At 34.3% G+C, this 24,838-nt stretch overlaps 1 protein-coding gene across 1 annotated transcript; it reads left to right on the top strand.

Annotated features, from left to right (window-relative positions):
- Window positions 1–5,771: 5,771 nt before the first annotated feature.
- Window positions 5,772–14,711, top strand: LOC107012897 (protein cornichon homolog 1). Its single transcript, XM_015212862.1, has 4 exons — window positions 5,772–6,038; window positions 6,557–6,738; window positions 7,621–7,743; window positions 14,098–14,711. The coding sequence occupies exons 1-4, from the start codon at window positions 5,964–5,966 to the stop codon at window positions 14,180–14,182; spliced, it is 465 nt and encodes a 154-aa protein (XP_015068348.1). The 5' UTR covers window positions 5,772–5,963; the 3' UTR covers window positions 14,183–14,711.
- The last annotated feature ends 10,127 nt before the right edge of the window (window positions 14,712–24,838 follow it).

Here is a 24,838-nt window from a genome sequence, read left to right as displayed (position 1 = left end):
AACTGGGTGGATGCAATTCTGTCCGACTAATCAAGTGCTCAATGAATGCAATGGAATATGACCCTCACGCCGATCCACTTGCATTTTGTACCGTAGGTTCTATTCGACCGTTAAATTTCCATGGTTGAGTGAGCAACTTCTCTGGAAAATGATTCATTATGCCATTATGCTTCAGCAATTTAGGCAGCAACTCGAAGACAGGTTGTATGAGTGTGAAAAACTTGTCATGTTCTGTAACCACCAGGTTGCAGTCATAAATATTGATCAATCCCTCGTGCAAGAGAATCTCGACAGTCACGAAATGGTTACCCGAAGTGTTCATGACTGTCAAAATCCTTTTTGCATCAATCCAATCCATACCTCTAGGAGATGGCCTAATATCCCTGACATAGTCAATCATATCATCCCATACAAAGTCATCTAGTAACTGACTCATGCTTTTACCACCTGACATTGTTGCCTCATCGCTCATTTGATTATATCTATGTAGAAAGTTCATACAGAAGTTGAGATACAGGATTCTATCTCTGGGATCATAGAAGTTCGGGTATTTCCAATGCCTCTGACGCATGAGGTTAAGGATTTCGTCAATATACTGAAATAAAAAATAATATTAAATAGTTAGGAAGAGTAGTCACTGAAAAGACATAAGAAATAGTTAATAATATAAAAAGTAGGATTACCCAGTCTTCCTACCAAACTGTTAGGCTTGTCATGTTCCTGAAATCTTGACCGGTAAAAACATGCATGCCGTATTACATTCGAATATCCTTTGAACCGGTCACCTTAATTACTGCTTCTTTTTCAGCTACAGAGGGATGCCTATAAATATTTAACTTTTTATACTCCGTCATCTCTTCCTCCATTACGGCCCTTGGAATTTCTCCAAACATCTTCCTCTTCAAATTTTGCATTGCCTTGGCAAATGATTCTTTTCTCCGGTTGGCCTTTGGAGTATATGCATGCCGCACATCCTTTGACACAATGCCCTTCACACCCCTCTTGTTTTTTAATTCATTGCCAGCTTCACTCAATTTTTGTAGATACATGATAGAATCTTCATCATGTTTCTTACACTTGTCACAGAGAAAGCCACAACATCATCTACAAGAGGTAGCCCCTTCGTGTTGTCCTGCACCAGCACCAGCAGCACCACCAACACAAGAAGCAGCAGCAGCACCAACACCATCATCAGCATCAAAAACAACTAATTCATTACTGACTTCATTATGAACTCTCTCTCTTTTGATGGTTGTTGCTCCAGCCAACACCATTTTAACTCTATCCACAATAGGATTAAAAATGGTTTCAACCGACCCTAGAGTTATTAGATATGACATTTGCAATTCCTCTTTTGTTGGGCTAATCCATGGATGGACAACCTAAAAAAGTAAAATGAGTCATCAGTAAGAATTTTCTGTTTCTACAGATGAATTGTCTGTTGCAACATGGGTCACAAATGTTGCTACAGATGAATCATCTGCAGCAACATGTGACACAAATGTTGCTACAGTCACATGTTGCTACAGACGAATCATGTGTGGCGACTCGTCTGTAGCAACATTTGTGGCACATGTAGCAACAAATGAATCATCTGTAGCAACATGTGACACAAATGTTGCTACAGATGAATTGTCTGTTGTGACATGTGTCACAAATGTTGCTACAGATGAATCATCTGTAGCAACATGTGTCATATGTCGCAACACACGACTCGTCTGTAGCAACATTTGTGGCATATGTAGCAACTGATAAATCATCTGTAGCAACATGTGACACAAATGTAGCAACATATGCTTGTAATATACTAATAATAACTTACTGCATCAAAAAGAGGGTTAAAAAGATCTGGAATATGCCCTTCTTTGGTAGTTTTTGTTCTTGCCATCAACCATCTCATCATCCTTGGGGATGATCTCTCTTCTGCTTCAATTACTTGGTGGGTCAAATAAGGAATGACTTCAAATGCCCAGGACTATAAAAACGGAAAACCTGTCAATAATCAAATGTTGAATTATTACTTAATATAATATAAAAAGATTAAAAATATTCAGCTTTACCATGAAAGCCCATGAAAACCCAAACAAGTTGCTGGTCTTTTCTCCTAAAGGCCTCAACATGTAGTCGACAGTTAGATGAAAGCTCTCATGACCCAACGGGTAGTTCTTGAAAGCTTCAATATCCTGACAAAAATTGACTTACTTTAAAAGTATGTTGTTGCCCGGATCCTTCGGCAAAAGAATATTATGTGTAAACCAAAGTAAGCACAATGACTCCATGTGCTTCCTTGCTATATCCTCCCGTTCCAACAAACTTAATAAGTTAGAATTTTTAAAGCTTTTTCCAACAAGGGACATTAAGTCCGGCTCCTCAGTTGGCAGTGACTATTGTCCTGCTTCTGCTACTTCTTTAACTATTTTCTTTCGTCGTGGTTCTGTTTTAACAATGTATTCAGGGATGGGCTCAATAGGAGGATGACATTTTAGCCCTATAAATATGGCAAACTCTCTTATGCCAAAGAAAATTGGCATGCCACAATAATTAATTAGAATCTCATCCTTCTTATTGGGATTTTCAAAAATGAACCTTCTTTTCAGAAGTTCATACACTATGGTCATTTGAAAACGTGGAAGTGGATCAATGGGTAAATTAAGAAAATGACCAAAACATCTATTTCTAAAAAAATCTTCCAATTTATTTCTCTTGAGGATATCCCTGAATTTGACGAAAGGTCTTCCCAGAACTGACCTAATGATGCTGTCACCATTAGCATCAGGCTGCAGATGCACAGGGAAAGTGTCTGCATTGATGATTTTAATCCCATCATCATTACTAGCATTGAACTCTTCATGAAGTTCTTGTTCTTCTTCATGAACTTTATTTATTTTTTGTTGTTGTGCCACATGCATCAAACAAGTGTATCAATTTAATTGTATATATTCATGTACTAAACAGTACATATAAAAGTGAGCATGGATTTACCTCATCATTTCAGCACCTATTAGGTTGAGACATTACGTAGAACCAGTCCTTATTCATTGGAAATGCAACTATTAAATCAAGTTCATCAAATTCAAGTTTTGAGCAATTGGCTAAGTAGTGATCCTCCTTGTTTCCTCTGCAATTGTGTAATCATTATAAATCATTATATATTGGACAACAAGAAGAAATTCAAATAGTAGTTGAACGGCTTTACTTGCTTTACTTTACTTACTTTTTTGCATGATGCTTGTAAAGACCCTCTTTTATCCATTGCGAGAAGGATGACATTAGTTCAGTTGGACCCTTGCCGTCTATGTTAAAACCTTCAAATGGATATTGTCGCTTCACATCACAACTGACAACTTCGACTTTCTTCTCTTTTTTTTTTCGCTTTCGCTTTTTCTTTCTGCTTCTCTTTCTCCTTCTCCTTTTGCTTCTCCTTCTCCATCTCCTTTGCCTTCTTCTTCTCCTTCTCCTTCTCCTTCTCCTGTTTTGCCTTCTTCTCCTTCTCCTTCTCTTCATTTGCCTTCTTCTCCTTTGCCTTTTTCTCCTTCTCCTCCTTTGCATTCTTCTCCTTTTCCTTCTCCTCTTTCTCCTTCTCCTCCTTTGCCTTCTCCTCCTTTGCCTTCTTCTCCTTTTCTTTCTTCTCAATAATCATAGAAAGTGTTTGAGAAATAGGCAACCTCATACATTTCAAAGGCTGTGAAGTCTTCTTGGATCATTGCACATCAATATTATGAGATATTTTCTTAAAAATATCAGTGAGTTTTTTTAACGCGACTAATAAAATAATCATGTTGCTGCTCACATTCTTCGCATAGACAAAAAGAGCATTTCATGTCAGAAGATTGAGTTGTTGTCATGGATGAAGCTTCTTGTATCATTTCATCTACAAGGTAAAAAAAAATATTGATATTTTACAATTCATTATAAAATAATAATAGCAGTATGTTGCAACCGATGGATAGTCTGTTGCGATAAATTAACATTATGCTGCCACATATGTACCTGCTGTTGCACAACATATCCATCTTATGTAGCAACAGATGCAACATATGTTGATACATCTGTACAGATTATTGCAACATTTGAATCTTATGTGGCAACAGATGACCAACATATAAATTTTACAATTCATTATAAAATAATATTAGCAGTATGTTGCAATCGATGGATAGTCTGTTGCGATAAATTAACATTATGTTGCCACATATGTACCTGCTGTTGCGCAACATATACATCTTATGTAGCGACAGATGAATCATATGTTGACACATCTGTACAGATTATTGCAACATATGAATCATATGTGGCAACAGATGACCAACATATCACTAAAATGTGGCAACATACGCTAAAATTATATCAACAAAATGGCAAAAAAAAGAACAACAACAACAACAAAAAATGACTTTTCACTGAAAAACATTACACATACATTTCCTCAAAATAAGGATTTTTTGAGTTGGCTGATTTTCTTTAAAAAATGATAAATAATACACACCATTAAGTCAATTATTCAGTTTTTACACCTACAGAAATTTTATTGTTCATTAATCCAAGAAAAAAACTTCAAAAATTGTAAAGTATTTCAAAAAATAACTTACTCATTTCTAGTTGAACACGATTACAGATCAGAAAGATGAGAGAGTAATGGAGGACTGGAGAGGAAGAGTAACGACTGCAGAGGAAGAGTAACGACGAATTTTCGAATTTCTAATAAAGAAGATGAAGAAAAGAAGAGAGAGAAGCGAGGAGGGAAAATGAAAAGATTTTTCATATCAACAAAATGGCAAAAAAAAAAGAACAACAACAGCAACAAAAAATGACTTTTCACTGAATGATAACATTACATATACATTTCCTCAAAATAAGGATTTTTTGAGTTGACTGATTTTCTTTCATAAATGATAAATAATACACACCATTAAGTCGATTATTCACTTTTTACACCTACAGAACATTTTATTGTTCATTAATCCAAGAAAAAAACTTCAAAAATTGTAAAGTATTTCAAAAAATAACTGACCAATTTCTAGTCGAACACGATTACAGATCAGAAAGATGAGAGAGTAATGGAGGACTGGAGAGGAAGAGTAACGACTGCAGAGGAAGAGTAACGACGAATTTCCGAATTTCTAATAAAGAAGATGAAGAAAAGAAGAGAGAGAAGCGAGGAGGGAAAATGAAAAGATTTTTCATATCAACAAAATGAAAAAAAAAAGAACAACAACAGCAACAAAAAATGACTTTTCACTGAATGATAACATTACATATACATTTCCTCAAAATAAGGATTTTTTGAGTTGACTGATTTTCTTTCATAAATGATAAATAATACACACCATTAAGTCGATTATTCACTTATTACACCTACAGAACATTTTATTGTTCATTAATCCAAGAAAAAAACTTCAAAAATTGTAAAGTATTTCAAAAAATAACTTACCCATTTCTTGTCGAACACGATCACAGATCAGAAAGATGAGAGAGTAATGGAGGACAAGAGAGGAAGAGTAACGACTGCAGAGGAAGAGTAACGACGAATTTCCGAATTTCTAATAAAGAAGATGAAGAAAAAAAGAGAAAGAAGCGAGGAGGGAAAATGAAAAGATTTTACTTTTTAAATGATTTGGTTTGAATTATAAAAGTGTTTTTTTTTGTATTTTATAAAAAATTAGAAAGTTTTGAAAATGTTAATTTAATCTTTAATTAGTTAATTATATTTTAAAGAGAATTTAACTGGCTCTTGGTCAATCTGTCACCAAAAACAAAAACGGGACTTATTTGACACCTTTCACTTAATTTTCTCCACTAGCTAGCTTTCCTTTTTTCTTTTGTTCCTCCCAAGAAGAAAATAGCCCATCATTAAATATTTCTGGGTTTTTCCTCCTAAAGAATTCTCATTCATCAAAACCCTCTTTTAAGGATTTGCTTTTCTTCCCAATCTGCATGTAGAGGATCCAATCAAACCAAAAGTAATGTCTTGGGAACCCATTCTTTGGTTGATATTTTTAGCCATTAACATTGCCCTTATTTCATTACTCATCTATCAGGTATCCTTTTCACCTTTAGGCTTTTTTTTTTGTCTTCCTTGTTAAGGTTTTTGGAAGATTACTGGAAATATAATTCAATGTTTATTTCACAAATCATTTGTGGTTGGTTGGTGGCTTAGAGGAATAGAGTGATTTTGTATGATTTTTATTTCACTGTTCTCTTTTGGGAGTTGTCTTTTATTTTATTTGAACCCTTTTTTTTAAGAGTTTGCAGAGCAATCCTAATGGTTATTTGTATAAAATAAAGTAGTATTAGACAACTATTGCTTATTGCAAGGAGTAATTAGTTGACAAACTAATATGTTCATCTAATTATGGAACAATCTTTATATAATCGTGTTAAGTTGATGACCAAAAATTTTAAGTTTTTGTTTACGGGTATGCAGCACAATAAAATCTATTTGTTTTTTACTGTGTGAATTGATTTGCTGCAGTGATGAAAGTCCTTGTCAACGGTTTACTTTATCCTCTTTTGCCCACATATTGTTTGTCTGAAGTTCTTTATTTGCTTCTTGTAGATCGTTTGCTTAACAGATTTGGAAGCTGATTATATGAACCCTTATGAGTCTTCATCTCGTATCAACTCTGTTGTCCTTAAAGAGTATAGCTTACATGGTGCATTCTGCATCCTATTCCTTCTCACAGGGCATTGGTTTATCTTCTTGCTAACACTTCTTCCTGCTTACTATAATGTGAGAAAGTAAGTTCCTTCTCCTAATTTATGTGTGTTACATCTTATATCAAGTTGATATTCATGCTATGTACTTTCCGTCTTTGTTGCTTAGATCATCCAAAAATGTTGCTGCACCCATGTTGAATCCATGTAGAATAGAGCATTTTTTGGAGGATCCGACATGGTATAGCAAGGATCCAAGTAACATAGGTTTCCATATAAATGAGATTATACTTCCATACATGAAATCCATCACTTTGGGAGGATCCGAGTAGGATAGGTTTCCATATAAATGAGAGTACTTCCATCCCTGAAATCTGGCTTTTGCTTAATACGCTTTGCTTCTCAAAGTGTATTTGTTATGATGTTATCAATGTAATACGGAGCTTCTCGAGCCACTAATTAGCTAACATCTCTGTTTGGGTTATGTTCTTATATGTTAATTATGAGGAATAAGACCGAAAGATAGGGAAAGTGTGTTATTGAAATATGTATCCAAATTGATTGGGACTGTGACCGTCACTTCTTAAGGCAAAAGTAGATCAGTATTAATTATCCCAAAAATGGCCTTCAATGTTGGTTGCTCAGAACTGGCCTTCAGAAATGAAAAGTTTATTCAGTATAATACCTCTGGAAAGAAGTACAAATTGCTAGGACTGTTGATCTGGAAATTCCATATGCGGATCTTGTCAAGAGAAGTAAATGGTCTTCTAGGGAAACTGAGGAAGCTCAAACTAGAAGAAAGGGGACACAATTATCATTTGGGGGTGGGGGAGGGGGTCTAGTCCATCCCGGGAAAAAGTGTTCTATGTTACAATTTAAAAAGTTCATATTTCTCTTCTTCAAAAGATGCTTTCTTTAGATTGATTTCTTTAAATCTTAACTAACAGAGGTGTTATTGCATTGCAGATTCTTAAGCCGGCAGCATCTAATTGACGTGACCGAAGTTTTTAGGTTCATTGAGTCTGAGAAGAAGATTCGGATATTGAAGCTGGGTTTCTACTTGGTCCTCTTCGTGCTAGTGCTTGTCAGGTTTTATTATAACTCTTCATACAGTTATTTCCTCCTTTTGCCCATATCTTCTCTCAACATATGTTAATATGTAGTTTGATTGCTGTTTCTACATAGAATATCCAATGAAGGGACACATTTTCTACTTTGCTATCAGTTTTCCCGTCCATTGTTGGAGATTTTGACATTCAGTCCTCAGTTCCTGAATTCTGGACAGTACTTAGGTCTGATAGGTGTCTCCTTTTGATTTTGAAAAGTATAATGTGCTCCGTTATCTCATAAGAAGATGAATAATGCATATGTGATATGATTTCCTTTTCTTGTTTTCTCTCCATTTTAGTCTTTCTGTTTCTTTTGAACTTTTTACTATTAGTAATTACTGGAATCAATAATAGAATAAAGATTATATAATAAGCTTTAGAATTGATCCAATTAGAATATTGTGCAGCTGTAGCTTGCTCAAAGTTTCTTCACAGCTTATAGAGCCTCTTTCTAACCATCTCATAAGTCCAGTAATGATTGTTGGGGTTATCATTAAACTTTGTCCCAATTTTTGGAGCCTCTTTCTAACCATCTCATAAGTCCAGTATTGTTGGGCTTATCATTAAACTTTGTTCCAATTTTTGGTCCATAGTTAAATGCTTTGACACTCACTGTGGGTTGCTCAAAGTTTCTACACAGCCTGTGGAGCCGCCTCCATCTTATTATAATATCATCTAGCAAGCCTAGAAATGATCTGTACATTTAGTTCCAGAGTAAAAAGTTTTGGCCTTGGTACAGAAAATTCCAGTCTCTGGTTAAGCTTGATGTTTTTCAATTCAAATTGTAGTTAACGGGATGACAAGAATTGTCTATCTGAACTACAGTAAATGGAATCTTGAATGCCTTTCTTTTTCTTTTCTTTTTGAAAAGGAATCTTGAATATTCACTGCATGAGTTGAGAGTTATCAACAGTATCTTAAGAGCTACTACAAAAAGGAATGCAAGTGTTTGCACATTGTAAATTTGATTGGAAAGTTAGTACTTGAAAATCGATGTTGAAATGGATATTAGAGCTTCAGATGGTTAGAGAAAAAAATGGTAGACTAACTCTTTTGTGGAACAGTTACGAAATGATGTCACATGTTCAGTTAAGAGGCCATAATAATCCAATCAGGGCAAAATGAAAATATTGTAGGTAACCTGAGTGATAATGTTTAGTTATTGAAAACAGTGATATTGCTGTGGAGCAAAATGTTTGCTCAAAAATGGTTTCAGATTCTCTTAGCAAGGGCAGTTGAAAGAAACAGGAAAACCATACTTTTAAATGTTGCATAACCCACTGTTTTACTTTAATTATTTTTTTAATTGTATTTCATATTTTTGTTGGCCTTTGTAATTTTTGATCTGATTGTTTTAGGGATACTTAGGGTAGATGGTAAGTAGGCAGTCTCGCAACTTCTCTCTTCTTAGTGGTAGAACTTGGTTCAAGGTGGGAGCACCTATCTGCTCCCTTACGATTATTATTATTATTATTATTATTATTATTATTATTATTATTATTATTTCTTCAATTTGATTACTGCTGTTGGTACTTTGGTTATCTTTACTATTTTTGTTGTCAATATTTTTCTTTCTTCAATAATTTCACCACAGTTCATTTACTCTTGCATTTTTTACTCAAACCTGTATTAGAAAATGATTTTTCTTGAGCTGAGGGTCTATCTGAAATAATCTCTCTACCCCACAAAGGTAGGGGGTAAGGTGTGCTAACACATTTGTGAGACCGCACTCATATGTTGTTGTATGTGTATACATACATACATATGTATACTAGTTCTGGGAATGAGCGTTGCACGTTTTTCCCAAAATATTTCATGTAAATTTTGTATTGCTAATGACATACTTTATCCTCTTCAAATCTATTGGTATTTACTCTAAAAATTCATCATTTTTACGATAGAAAATACATCTTTAATTATCAAATTGACTAAAAGTGCATAAAGTATTAATAACTAACTATTGTACAAATACAATATTCAAATGAGGATACTAAAATATTGCATGCTAGGCTAATGTATACTAAAAGCTCCTGATGGCTTGTACTAAGAATTAGGGACACAAAACGGAGAGAAAGAAATGTGTAAACTAGCATGGACGAAAGAGAAGGGTAAAGATTTGAACCATGTTAAGTGCATTAGGACGAGTCTTGGAATCTTATCCGGAGATGATGAGATAAAAAAGAGTCGAGAGCCTATTTTGATCAATCATTCAACTCAAGCCATGAAAATTTTACTTCCATGCTAGACAAGAACTTTAACTGTAGTAGTAGAATTACACTCATGCAGTAAAGGACTCCATGAAACCTATGAAAATTAAAGAAGATTGTGGACCAGATGGTTCCCCTAACGGTGTCTGGAAGTGCCCCAGATATAAAAGAGTAAAATGCCTTACCAAAACATTTAATGCTACATTGATGTGTGGAAAGATGCCAAATTGCCAATTAAGCGATGGAAAAGCACTTTGGTAACCATGTACAAGAACACATGAGGTACTAAAGTTTTGCTAACTATCATGGGGTTAAACTTATGATCTATACAACAGAACTATGCGAATGAATAATAGAGAGGAGACTTAGGCCCACTACAAGGGTGAGAGAGAACCAATTTAGATTTGTGCCTGGTATATCTACAAGAGGCTATATTTTATGGAGAAGATTGATGGAATTTATAGGTAGAAAAAGGACCTACTCATGAAATTTATTGACTTAGAGAAGTCATATGATAGTGTCAAAAAGCATCCTTTGGAGGTTATTGAAAAGGAAAAGAATTTATATTTGTCACAAGTGTAAGAACGGTTGTAAGAGACACGAAGGAATTCCTCACAATCCTGGATTTTCACCAGGAAACTATGCTAAGCCCCAACCTATTTTCTCTTGTTATGGATTAGCTTACCAATAACATACATGATGAGGTACCATGGTGTATGCTCTTTTTTCACAACCTTGTTTAACCGATGAAACTAATGAGGGTTTCGATGGAGTAAAGATAAAATTGATGCACTTTATGGTTTGCCCACAAAGTAAGAAAAGTTTAGTTGAGAGTGGATGTGTTGAGGTACCTAAATGTATATAAACTAGATATTTAGGCTCAATATTTAGGAGAATGGAATGATGGATAGAGATGTGAAGCAAAGGATTGAAGTAGGATAGTTGAAAGGGAGGAGTGCCGTGAGAGTGTTATGCAATAGGAAAGATATCTACCAAAGTTAAATTGAAAGATAAGTTGTATAGAACAACTATGGGGCCACCAATGGTGTATGAGAGTGTTGAAGCTCAATATATCCATGAGATGTGTGTCGCATAAATGCGAATGTCAAGATAGATGTGCAATCATACAAGATCATAAATGATTACATCTCTAAGAAGGTAAAAGTAGAGGATTATATAAGAGAACATTGCTTGAGATGGTTTTGTCGTGTGTTACATACATCAATTTTTAGATGTGAAAACATGATGATCAAAGGTGTTAAAATAGGAAGAAACAGATATAAAATCACATGAAATGAAGATATCTCAAAAGATATGGAATACTCAAAATCCCGATAGATCTTGCAAAAGATAGAAAACAATGGTAGTCGGAAATTTGTATAGGTGAGACCAACTAGAATACTCATGCTTAGTAGAATAAAAGATTCTTAGAATATTAAAGATATAACCACTAGAATATATTAGAGATTCCCTATTGTTAGGTAATCCTCAAGTCCTGAGTATTGACATAATATGGACCCAAAGAGAACATTTATGATATTGGGATTCAATCTGTTGACCTCAATGTTTGGGATTGAAGCCTAGTAAAATACTAGAAACAAAAGTCTGGGCAAGCCCAAGCCCAATATATATTACTTTTAATATATGTAATATAGATAGAATTAGGAGAGTCAACTAAATTTTAAAATAACTTTTGTTGTTTGATTATTTCTATTATATTTTTAACTTACTTTTTAAATAATATCTATTGCACATGTCATGTTTCGAGAGTTAATATCAATTTTTAATATATTCTTTTAAATATTTTAAGTTGTTAATTATTGCCACTTATCTGACACGTGTGAAATTTTTAGAGTTAATTATTTTTTTAATACATACTTTAAATATTTTAAGTTGTTAATCATTGTGATTTATGTACTCTTAGTCAACATAATTTTCAAGTAATATATGTTACCCCCTCTGTTTCAATTATGTGACTTAGGTGAAATTTGAAAGTTCATCAATTTTTAAAAAATTTTAAGTTTTAATTGTTGTGATTTATAATACTATTTTTTCATAATTTTGAATGCATAATAACAGCAAAAAAAAATAAAATAAAAAAATATTGTAACTTATCTTACTATATTTTGTTAATTTTTAACATAGAATAGAAAAATTTGAATAAAAGAGCGAATCGGTCAATTGACTGACTAACCCTAAGCTCCTCAAACATTTCCTCGTCTAATACATAGTAAAATATTGTAAGTTGTTAATTATTGTGATTTAAAATTCATAATATATTAAAATAGAAAATAAATAGAAAAATACTAGATATTGTAATTTATAGCAATTTTTTTTTAATTTTTAAATACATAAAATAAAGGAAATTTGAGGAAAAGGGCATATTGGTCTATTGATCGATTGGCCCTAGGCTCCTCCAACATTAGTTGTTATAGTATATAGTAAATATCAAGGGCCGAGCTACAACCTTCTAAGAGTGGTCAGTTGAACACCTTTCACCAGAAAATTTCACTATGTATATAGTTCAAATTCTAAGTTTAAGGGATATGTATTTAGTGTTGAACATCCTTTACATAAGCTCTTCCTTTGGCGCAATGGTTAAGGATATTCGTTTTCAGTGCTCGGGTTTAAATCTTGCCGAGTGCATAAAAATTTTTGTTTATTTTGAGAGCAGGTTTGCCGAGTGCATAACAATTTTTGTTTATTTTGAGAGCAGGTCACAACCTTACACTTGTACTCACACCATTATTCTTGCATCAAACAAATATATTCATTAATTTTAATTTACCTGAAATTCTTATATGTTCTCAAGTTTCTTAACTCTTAATGTTACAATTTTAATAATATAGAGTAACATATATGAATAAATTATTCTGATTTTGAAATTTTATTATTATATATATATATTGTATTTCGAATTTTATCTGATATATAATGCACTTTCGAAGGGTGAAAAAAACAAAATGACCTATATTTTACATTAAGAATTTGTGCTCATATATATATATATTAACAACTTTAAACCCAAAGCTAAAATTGATACATACGTTTGATTATATAAAATCAATGCATCAGGAAAAAAAAAAGAAAAGACTTGATTGTTTGTATTTGATAGTAACAACTGTTGGAATCGTTCACTGTACAATCACTAGGTTAAACAAATAACATTCAACACACTTGTAAAAAAAATTATTCTTGAACACCATTGATAAAATTTCTGGCTCCGCCATTGATATGTATATATATAAAAGAAAAGGTAAGTGTTAGATAATCCTTAAGTGCTGAGTGTTGAGATAATATGGACCCAAAGGGAATATTTATGATATTGAGATTCATTCTGCTGATCCAAATGTTCTGGAATGAAGATTATATATATATATATATATATATATATATATATATATATATAGGAGGGGGGAGGAGAGGGGTGGAGATACATAACTGTATGCTTTATAAGTTGGTTATGACAGTACATTGGATCCCTACTTGTTCTGTACATGAATGGATACAATTGCAGGTACAACTAGTTGACAAATGACAACAAAATAGAGGGTAAAAAGTTATATATATGAAAGAGAGAAATAAGGAAGAAAATATTCAGGGTTCATATTTATTTGTTCGACGAAGAACTCATTCAGAGAAGGCTAGGAGCACGTATAAAGTTATCTGTAGAGATGAAATCCCAGCTATAAAAGCTCTCATCTTTTGTATGCTTTTCTGAATCCTTTTATGAAGCAAAGTATGAAGTCGCTATGTGGTCATTAGTATGGTAAATTATGCATAGGGTAGTTCTAATTCAAATTTTAAGATTTGCATCAAATTTCTGAACAGAAAAGATGATAGTTGTTTTTGACATGATTTCATTAGCAAACGCACTTTCATGATATTCTGTTTGTGCAAAATCCTGTCAAGTATGGAAGGAATGGTTGTTTTCTTAATTCTTAAGAAAAATGTTTGATTATACCCTGCTACACAAAAGGATGGGCATATTGAGTAGTATAAAATAGTGCAGGCACGACTTTTATAAGCCTTGTATTCCTTGCTATTATTTTTGCTGACTATAACATGCATGCTACTTAAAAGGGCCTTTGTCTTTCTTTTCTGATCAAATGATTTCTTCCATGCAGTCTGGTCCTATCTTTTATCAACGCACTAGTCGATGAAGATGAAGCTATTGATTTTGGTTCTTTACCATTGCCTAGTTTCTTTTGATGTATATTTTCCAGTTCTTGGTCGAGATAGCTGAGGTCTGATGAACCAACATAGCCCTGGAAATTCTCTACTTGAACTGTGAGCTAACTTGTTTACTGTTGATTCTATCTGGTTAATTTTTCAGCAAACCGTGTCAGGGTTGACTTTTGGCCGTCTTTTTATCATTACATTATTCACCATCACTTTTTCTATCAGTTTCATGCACTTGTGCTTTTAGTTGTGGCAGTTGAATGTCCACAAGAGCTATGCCACTTTGTAAATGTCCTGTAGACTTGTAATAGAAACCTCATTTTGTCTCCCAGATTGGAGATTTTTTTTTTTTTATAGCAATGTTTAGCATGAAGTAGTTAAGTTAGTGCAGAAGGCCCTGTGTCCTACTGAAATCTTCAGCTATTCTGTTAGAAAGAAATGGTGAGGTACAGTTGGTTGTGTTATGACTAATGTGTGATAAAAGACTCTTTATCCTCGGACTGTTGTTACTATCTTGTTACTAATCATAATTGAAAATACTATATTGATCATTTTGATAGAATGCATCTGCATCTATAACTTTTTATTCAACACATCATCTCTCCTTGTGGTTATGAAGGTCTTTCACTATGAAAGTTTCATTTGGCTTGTGAAAACATATATGCACTATTAACACTTGGAGAAGAGAGACAGAGATATGCGGAGTCTCAAAGTTGATAAAACGACCAAAAGGGTCTGACTAATCGCTGCGACAAAACGAACTCCATTGACGGCTAATGCACTTGATAGTTATTGTCTATTTCACTTTTTTTGTTGCGAACCCACTTTTTGCATAAATTATTATAATTGTGTTACAATGAATAATCAAGTTCGGAGCCTAATGGGTATAAAATGCTAATAAAAATTCTCAAGCGGTATATAAATTTTAAATTTAACCAAAACGGCAAAATTGCTGCTCTACCAGCGAACGGCAAAATCGTTGCTCTACCAGTGATTTTGCTTGCCGAAAAAAGCAAAATCGCTGTAACCAGCGATTTGCTAAATTCAATGATTGTTTTTTTTCAAAATTTTTTAATTATTCATCACTAGTGTACTTGTCCGTGCTTCGCGTGAAAAAAAATATTAAATATATTTTAAAATAATGAGAAAATGGTCTAAAACTCCTTCAACTTATACCCGAAATTTCAACTACACAGTCCAACTTCACGGGTGTCCCATTACCCACCTGAACTATATATTTCTCTATTTTCTACACACCTAAGTGCTGACCTTAGCACTAAACCAAATAAATCGTCCTGCGTCATTCCACGCGCTGGGTCCCCCGCCTTGAAACTCCCGTTTCTTGTTTTTCCCCCCATTTCCATCCTAAACTGCAAAGAATAAAGAAAAATCCAAAAACCCTCTTTTCTCATGTTCATCTCCTTCTCCATTTTTGGTAATCATCAAACAATTTTGCATCATCGAACGATCTCACTGCGTATTGTCAACTCCATTTCATAGTTTATCAACTCTATCCCTTAATTTCGAACTTGTGATTTATCCCCTAGGATTTCTATTGATTCGTGTAATTAAGAGCAATATTGTGTGAAATCTTATGTGTGGCTTACGATTATAGTGTTAGGTGTTCATTTATACCAGATTATGCCACGTTTTTCATGAAACTTGGTTTTTCCTTTCTCGTCTAAGTCGCGTAATTTTGTACTTTGTTCGTCTTAGTATTATGTTCATCTAGTGTTGTATTTATGTTCTTCTTAGTATATGTTCATAGAGAAGCTGCTAGTTTGTTATTGTGTTGTATTTATGTTCATAGAGATGCAAGTATTGTGTTGTATTTTGTTCGTTTGCTACTGTGTTGTATACTGTTCGTTTTTAAGTACTATTCTATTTTTTGGATTGTCCTCATATTAGAGTATGTCTATAATTACTACTCTGTTTTTTTTATTGCCTTCAGGTAAGTGGTGAGTGGGTTTACTTTGATTACTCTAAGGTGGCACCTTGGTGGGGTGTTAGATTTAAGTAGTGGGGAACCAATATATAATGGTGGAAAAGTTACAAAATTTTTGGATGATGTAAATAGAATGTCATATTTAGGTTGAAAGACTATATTAGAGAATTGGGATATAATACAACTTGCACCTTTAGTATTAAAGCACCTAACTATGGAATTTTGGTAGATGTTGATAATGATAAGGATATTTTAGACATGATGTGTTCCTTGGAAGATGGGGATGAAGTGGAGATATTTGTTAGGCATTTGGTTGATGAGGCTATTATGACTCCATGTTAATAGAAGATGGTAATCATGTGGATATGGGAGAATTTTGTGCATCTTTTAATACAAGGCCTAGTGAAAGTGAAAACTTTAACTTTGGTGTAGTTCACATCCTTTCACTACCAAACCTCCTTTCACTACCACACCTCCTTTGAATACTGCTACTGCAGATGGTGCTACTGATGATGAAATAGATGTTGGTCCTGCTGGACCTGATTTCTCGGAAGAAGAAGTAGAGAGTTCTGATTGTTCAACTGAGGATAGTATTGAGTCAGAAGCTGAATTAGTTGGTGATGATGATGAGGAAGAGTATGGTAGTGATATACATGAGGAGGTTAGGGAGTTGAGGACTGAAAAGAGAAGTTTTCAAAGGAGGAAAAGAATGGAAAGAGTAGCAGCTGACAATGAAGAGGTACAGTAGGTGAACTGGGCCAGATCTAGGTTTTGATGAAACTGGAATAGGTAAAGTAAGTCATGAAGGAAGGCTAGGAGGTGATGAACCTTACTTTGCAAGTTCTGATGAGGGTAGTTTTGAGTTAGAGGAAGATGAGTGTTGTAACGATGATGAACACGAATCTGTTAGATCAAAAAGGGTAAAGTCATCAAGAAAGAGGAGTTCAAAACATCAAAAAATCATTCATGATCCTACTGCAAAGAAAGTTGTGTCACAGTTGGGCATGGTGTTTAAAGATGTGAAAGAATTTAGACAACCAGTAACTAAATATGCAGTTAGAAGGACGGTTTAAGTGGAGAAGTTTGTGAATGAGCCAAAGAAAGTTAGAGTTAGATGCAAAGATGGTTGTCCATGGCTTTTGTATGGATGTCTTGACAAGACAACAAATAATTTCATGATAAAAACTTACAATCCAAACCATACTTGCAATAAGACAACTAGAAATTACTTGTGCAATGTAGAATTTTTATCTGAAGCCTTTAGAGAAAGAATAACTAAGCAAACAAACATAAGAGCCTTCAAGTTGAGGAGTTGATTAGGAAACAGTTTAAACTTCATGTTGGCAAGACTACTGTGAGAAGAGCAAGAGATAAAGTGGTGAAAGATATAATGGGTGATTATGTTGTTGAATTTGGAAGGATACTTGACTATAAGGATGAATTGTTGAGGACCAATCCAGGGACCAGTTGTGTTGTAAAAGTTGGTGAACCTGATGCAGAAGGCAAATCAATATTTCAGAATTTTTACATATATTTTGATGCTTTAAAGAAGGCATGAATACATTGTAGGAAGTGCATAGGCTTAGATGGTTATTTCCTTATAGGGCTTTGTAAATGCCAACTGCTAGTTGCTGTGGCCAGGGATGGTAACAATCAGACGCTGCCACTTGGTTGGGCAGTAGTTGAAAAGGAGAACAAATACACATGGACCATGTTTGTCAAGTGCATAAGGGATGATTTGGGACTTGGATATGGGTCTCACTTTGATTACAAACATGCAAAAGGTATGTGAACTTATATTTTGTAATTTTCAATTTATATATGTAATTGTGACTTAATCATCATCTATTGCAGAGAATACCAGTAGCAATTACAAATGTACTACCTAAGTGTGAACATAGAATATGTGCTAGACAAATATTAGCTAATTGGGATAAGGATTGGAGGGGTCATCAAAGAAGACAACAATTTTGGAAGATAGCTAAGAGTACATATGAGTCTCAATTAAGGAACAAAATAGAGATGATAAAGTTGTTAGGTCCAAAAAAAATGATGGATAACTTAATGTACTACAACATTAATTATTGGTGCAAAGTATTCTTCTATACTGAAGTAAAGTGTGACTCTATAGACAACAACATGTCTGAGTGTTTGAATTCATGGATCTTGGCTGCTAGACACAAGACCATAATTACTATGCTTGAAGAAATTAGAGTGAAGATGATGACAAGAATAGGCAGTTTAAGGGAGTTCCCTAGTAATTGGAAATGTAATTTGTCTCCAATTTCTCTGAAGGTTTTAGAGGAGAACATTAGTAGGTCTATGGATTGTACCATTGAATTTAATGGAGCTGCTGGATTTGAAGTGAAAGAAGGGCTTTGTCAACACAAAGTGGTATTGCTAGGAGAACCTGTAGTTGTAGGGTGTGGCAGTTAAGGGGCATACCATGTGCACATGCTGTGGCTACATTATACTTTAAGAAGATTTCTCTTTATGACTATATAGACAACTGCTATAGTAAGGAAACTTACTTGAGGACTTATGCCAATGTTATTGAACCACTCATAAACATGGAATGTGGCCAGTTCTACAAACCTCACTATTGAGCCACCAGAAATCACAAACATGCCTGGTAGGCCACCTAAGGCTAGAAGGAAAGAAGCTGGAAAAACTAAGAAATCTGGGAGGCTTCCTAGGACTGGACTTGTAATGACATGCAATATATGTGGTGCTAGAGGCCATAAAAAGAGAGGGTGTCCTCAAATAGAAGGTGTTCAATCATCAAAAAGACAAAGTGCACCATCATCAACTGCATCACTAAGGGCAAAATCAACATGTTCAGGCATGGGAAGAGGCAAACCAAAGGTAATATTTGAAGTTGTTTTAGTTTTTCTTACTTTATGACTTACTTTTTCTTTTATATGTATAGAAAACACCATCATCACTATCAAAAGGTGAGCCTCCAGTAAAAAAGGGAAGAGGAAGACCCAAAAAAACATCATCAGTACCACCTAGTGTACCTCTCCTACCTACAACACTTACTGATTTTCCTGCATCCTCTTCTGCCCCTCCTACTTATCATGCATCATCTTCAATAGCTGGTACTACTAAAAGAGGAAGAGGTAGGGCCAGGGGAAACACATCTCCAGTGAAAATACCAAGAGTCATGGGAATGAGTGTGTTTGAAGCTGCAAATGGCTTCAAAGTCATGAATGTGAGTCTTTGATTTATATTAACAACTTAAACATTGAATTATAATCCTAATTTTTTTTAATTAAACATTTTAAATATTGATATAGTCTTAATTTTACTATAGCCTGGGATGCCAAATAGTAAGATCTACTCTACTGGACAAGCAAGAGTGACAAGATCATCTGATGTAACTGGTGACATTGGTTATACTCCAAGTAATACAACTAAGCTGAAATGGAATGCTAAATCACTAATCTCAACAAGCAAGCTTCATGATCTTAGACAGAAGCAAAGAAAGAAGACAATGGGAAGTAGTTCAAGTCAAAATGACACTTCTTCACAGTCAAAGAGGCCATGAATATTGTAGTGATGTTGATGTATTTAAGCACTTTAAAGTTAATGGCCTGCTATTTTGAATTTTTGTTGGTAAATTTTGCCTTATGTGAGGCCTTATGAACATGATTTTATTTTGGTAAATTCTGCGTTGTGTGAGGCGTTATTTTAATAAATTTTGCCTTATGTGAGGCCCTTATGAATGAATAATGATGTTGTGTATTAAAATGGTTGTTGTGTTATCTATCAAACTGTATTGGCTATTACATATGTTGTGTTGGTTATGTGTTTTACAAATGATGTTGTCTTGTCTATGCTGAAGTATGAATAATAACTAGGTTGTTGGTTGTTGATGAAGTTTTGCATATTAATTGAAGCTTCAATTGACATCATAGATACAAAATGACACACATACATTGACAATTCATAACAACAACAAATCAAAGAGAAGTCCAGATATGCAGAACTACTGGTTGCTGATGAACATAACAACAACACAAATCACAAAAGTATCTTCCTATTGAACCTACACCATTTCAACCTTCTATTGAGTCTCCTCTATAATAACCAATTAGAGTTCCTCAAGTTGTCAATACGAACATGTCTATTACATAATTCTTGCTCCAACTCATTGATTTGGTTCACCAATCTTGGAAGGATAAAACTTGATCTTGGATCCACTTCTTCTTTGTCCCTCCAAATTCACACCCAGATTCTGGAATCCGAACGCGACCGGCGTTGTTAACCTCTCAGAGGTCGCAGACAAGACTTTATTTAGCTTTCATCACAATCATACAGTTGAATTTGCGGAAAATTTAAAACTTTTTAAAACATAATAAATTATACTTAGACTACATATAATTACTGCATAAGAGTGATATGCTACGGCTCAAACTAAACAACCATCTATAATAGATTAAACAATTGAAATGAAGAATTCATAATACAATAATAGTTTGCCAAACGACCTTAATACAAACGCTTGAACAAATGCTTGAAATGAAACGCTAGGGAAAACATCCACTAGCTATGTATAATGAACTAAATCTAGAATAATAAACGTAGGCATCCTCGAACTCAAGAGGACCTACCAAAGTCTGGAGATCGCTAATCCAAACCGCTTCAACGAATCTTCAATCTTATCTCGGACCTACACCTATAAAAATAGTAATGGTATATGGGTTAGTATAAATTTGTACTAAGTATGGGTTTATGCACATAAACACATAAGGACTATGCATGATCAAGGAAAGCTCTTCCTATAGCAACATGCCGTTTCTGGAAAGTGAATTCACTGTACTTTTCTAATTTGTTATTTGTAATTCATGCTATGAATATGACATGTTTTGATTAATTTAAAGCACACAACTCACTTTCTACATGAACATAAGACCTTGGAATCATGAACATAATTTTAGAACAACTCAAACAAAACTTAATAATTTTGCTCCCTTAGGCCGAGAGCTTCTTCTCCATGCCTTAGTTTATTTTTCAGTCTTTTTCTTCTTCTTGTTGTGTAGTTCAATGATCTCCTTTGATCCTATGTTTTACTTACAAGTGCAATGATTCATTATAGTCCCATACCTACAATGAATCATGTAAGTATCCAAAAGACCAAGGAAATTATTTTGGCTAACCTTACCACAAGTTATTCTTTCCATTCTTGTCAAATTGGGCATGAAATCTTTATAACCCAATCTTTATTGGCTATGCCCATTATTTGATCATTTTGGATAATATAAAGTTGCTGGGGCACATATATTCATATTATTGGCTATGCCCATTATTTGATCATTTGCTAATATAAGAAGTCATTATAAGCCAATCTTTATTGGGTATGCCCATAACTTGTTAAAACTTCATTTTTATCAAACACTGATGATTGATATTCTTAAGCTCTTGCTTTATTAGTTCACTTTGAACTTACATTTCTTCTTCTTTCTTTCTTACTTTCTTAAAGAATTCTTTAGCATTAAGATCATGTGAGCTAACATGAAATCAGTGTCTGCCCCACACTTAAAAGTGGTGGTTCACCGATCAAAGTGAACCTAAATCATGTGAGTTAACATGAAATCCAGTGTCTGCCCACACTAAAAAGGGGTGGTTCACCAGATAAAGTGAAACCAAGTCCAGTGTCTTCCCACAACGAAAAGAGGTGGTTCACGGCTAAAGTGAAACCAAATACTTTTTTTGAGCATTAACTGACATAGATCATGTGAGCTAAACCTGAAATCCAGTGTCTGCCCCACACTGAAAAGAAGTGTTTCACCTGCCAAAGTGAAAACGAATACTACCTAGCTCTCTTAGGTGGAATCCACTGGCTAGTTCCTATGCTGGCAACATAGTTCAAAGACTAGGAGATTTCGGAGACTACTTATCCACTTTGGTGGTAGCGTCATCTCATGAGGCTTATATGTGCTTGCACAAGATCATTGCTAGTCTATCGGTGCTTTGCTCAATTTCTTATTATTATGGAAGCTTGCTTCTAATATGAGGTATGCTTAACTCAATGGATGACTTGTCATCTCTTTCTTTACTTGATGAATGTGAACTTAAACCTTACATTATCATCATGGCGTTAATGAGACTTGTCTCATGATTTCTAACACTCTCTTATGTGAGTATCTTTAACATAGCTCAATGGATGACTTGTCACCCCTTTCTTTACTTGATGAATGTGAACTTAAGTATTACATTATCATTATGGTGTGGGTGAGACTTGTCTCATGAATTCTAACACCCTCTTTTGTGAGTATCTTTAGCATAATTGTTTAGGTGCAAGTGAGACTTGTCTCACTTCCTTTAACACCCCATTCTAGTCAGTTTGATAACTCATAAGCTTTTAGTTATGTCATTACTCACCTTATCTTGTTCAATGTTCTTTGGTAGTCTTGTACCATTAATTATGAAAGATACGGAGACTCTTTCAATGTGCTAATGTTCACAATTTCATTTAGATAGGGTATGTTGGGACTTGTCCCAATCATTGGCATACCCTAGGTTATGAGTTCATTGAGTTACATCTTGTCAAGTCAATCATTAACATGTATTTGTCCTTACAAGAAACATCATAATTTATATTGGCCATGTAAGATTGGTATGATTTAGTCATTAGCCAACTTTATATCATATTTTGGAAATAATTTTGTAAGCGAATTAATTGGCATAATCTAAACTTTCACTAAACATTGTCATGATATTATCATGGAAGCTTTCTTCAGTTAACTTCATGTATATACTATAATGATCTCATCATTTTAAGCAAGCCAACTTTTAACATTTGTTTCGATTAGATCATACGAATAATTCAGTGCTTAGTTTGGCTAAGCTAAAGTCGAAAACTTCATTCTATTTAACAATAAACTGAATTTCATAAACGACTTATAACAATTTCATCTTCTCGAACACAATTAGGCATTAATCATTCGGATCTAACCTATAGGTCCCATTCGACATTATTAAATCATAGAAACCTACGCATAATGATCAGTTAGCACTACATACCAACAACATGCTCGAGATTTTGCATTACACATACGACTAGAATCGGAAATAGGGAGAACTAGAGAGATGAACATTCGAAACTTTCATCGGGAACAACCCTAGTTTTGGTTTCTTGAATTCAAAACTTTTGAAAAGCCTCTTGGGGAAAGGAAACCAAGAGAGAAAACCCATACCTTACTGTAGAATTGAATCTACGAAGATCACCTTGCACTTTGAACGAATACCTTGAAGAATTGCCTTGAAATCGCCTAAGGAGAATCGAGAGATTTTCTGTTTTTCTCACGTTTGTTCACTGTTTTGAGTCGTGAGTTTCTAGTGGTTAAACGTGAGTATAAGTCTTAGGAACTAATATTGAATAATTCAACTTAGGCTAATTAAGTTAATTAAATAAATCAATTAGCTAATTACCAAAATGCCCCTCCTAAATTGACTAAAAATGGGAGAACATTTGACTTAGCCAAATCTGGAAATTTTCTAAGGGTTTTGCCTAAGTCCATGATTTTTCATTAATTAATTAAGTTGATAATTTAATTAATTAAGTGAGTTAGGGTAATTACTAAAGTATCCCTAAGTAATTAGGACCATAATCAACCCCTTTGGACCATCCTAGGTTAGGTACTAGGATGTTTCTTGAGTTAGTTACTAGGCTAGTGTCACCCGGTTAGGTCTTAGGTTGTCGGAGTGCACTAGTTAGTTAATTTCGGTTAGTCCTAGGTTAGTTATCTAGTTAGGTAAGTTAGTTAGAGCCTAGAGTTGGTTAGGAAGCTCAGTCCCACATGACTTGACCCCCACATGTGCGCCTGCCCCTAACCGCCTTAACCGAATTCTGTTGGGCTTGTCTCTTGGCCGGTTAGCACATGTGTTGCCATGTGTCGATGTACTTTCCTAACTAACTATTATGGAAGGTTCATTTGGAATATTTACTTTTTGTCCCAAGGATCCTCACTATGCCCTTGGGCACTGCTTAATCTTCATGATCATTTTAAGTGGTCATGTGCTATGGTACCTAGGCTTGACACTTCGATGCCTAGTACATAATGTGTTAAGTTGAGAATCAATAATTTTAGCTTGGGGTCTTCATTCCAGGTACAATTCTTAAACAAGCTTGGATTATATTTTAAATACTTGTGTATACATAGAAATTGGCTAACACCCTTAAGCCAATATTCTATAATATGCCCAATATTTCTCAATATTGGGCATTGGGATGCCTATGTACCCCAATACGCATTCTTAAAAATTTACTAGGATCTTCACTAGACATGTACATTTTCTGGAATGTTATATTATACCCTATTAGGAACATTCGTCCCCGAATGACACTACACATCATATGAATCAAAGAGGGTATTTTCGAAAAACACATCACATACTTGAAACTTTACTCTTTGTGAATATATGATTCACAACTTACTCTGGATGATGCACATCACTCAAAGTTTATATGAAGCTTCGTATTTGAGATTGAGGAACTTCCTTCTCAATCTTACTTTAACTTAATGCACATCACAACTCATGCGACACAATAATCACGTCAACTCTATACAAAAACAGCAAAATGAATGCAAGCATGAACTCATACTAACTCATATAGCGCAAGTATAAAACACACTGTTATGGACTTAAAACACCAAAACCGACTAATGCACTAAAATTTAGAGTTTCATAAACATAATCAGACTTAGGAAGAGTATATCTAACCTCAAGAATTG

This window comes from Solanum pennellii, chromosome 3 (assembly GCF_001406875.1).
Source record: "Solanum pennellii chromosome 3, SPENNV200".
NCBI lineage: Eukaryota > Viridiplantae > Streptophyta > Magnoliopsida > Solanales > Solanaceae > Solanum > Solanum pennellii.
This window is presented reverse-complemented; position numbering and strand designations above follow the sequence as displayed.

Coding starts and splice junctions, on each gene's coding strand:
- LOC107012897 (XM_015212862.1), top strand. CDS start 5,964: ATGTCTTGGGAACCCATTCTTTGGTTGATATTTTTAGCCATTAACATT. Junction 6,039..6,556: donor TTTCATTACTCATCTATCAG/GTATCCTTTTCA, acceptor TGCTTCTTGTAG/ATCGTTTGCTTAACAGATTT. Junction 7,744..14,097: donor TTCGTGCTAGTGCTTGTCAG/GTTTTATTATAA, acceptor TCTTCCATGCAG/TCTGGTCCTATCTTTTATCA.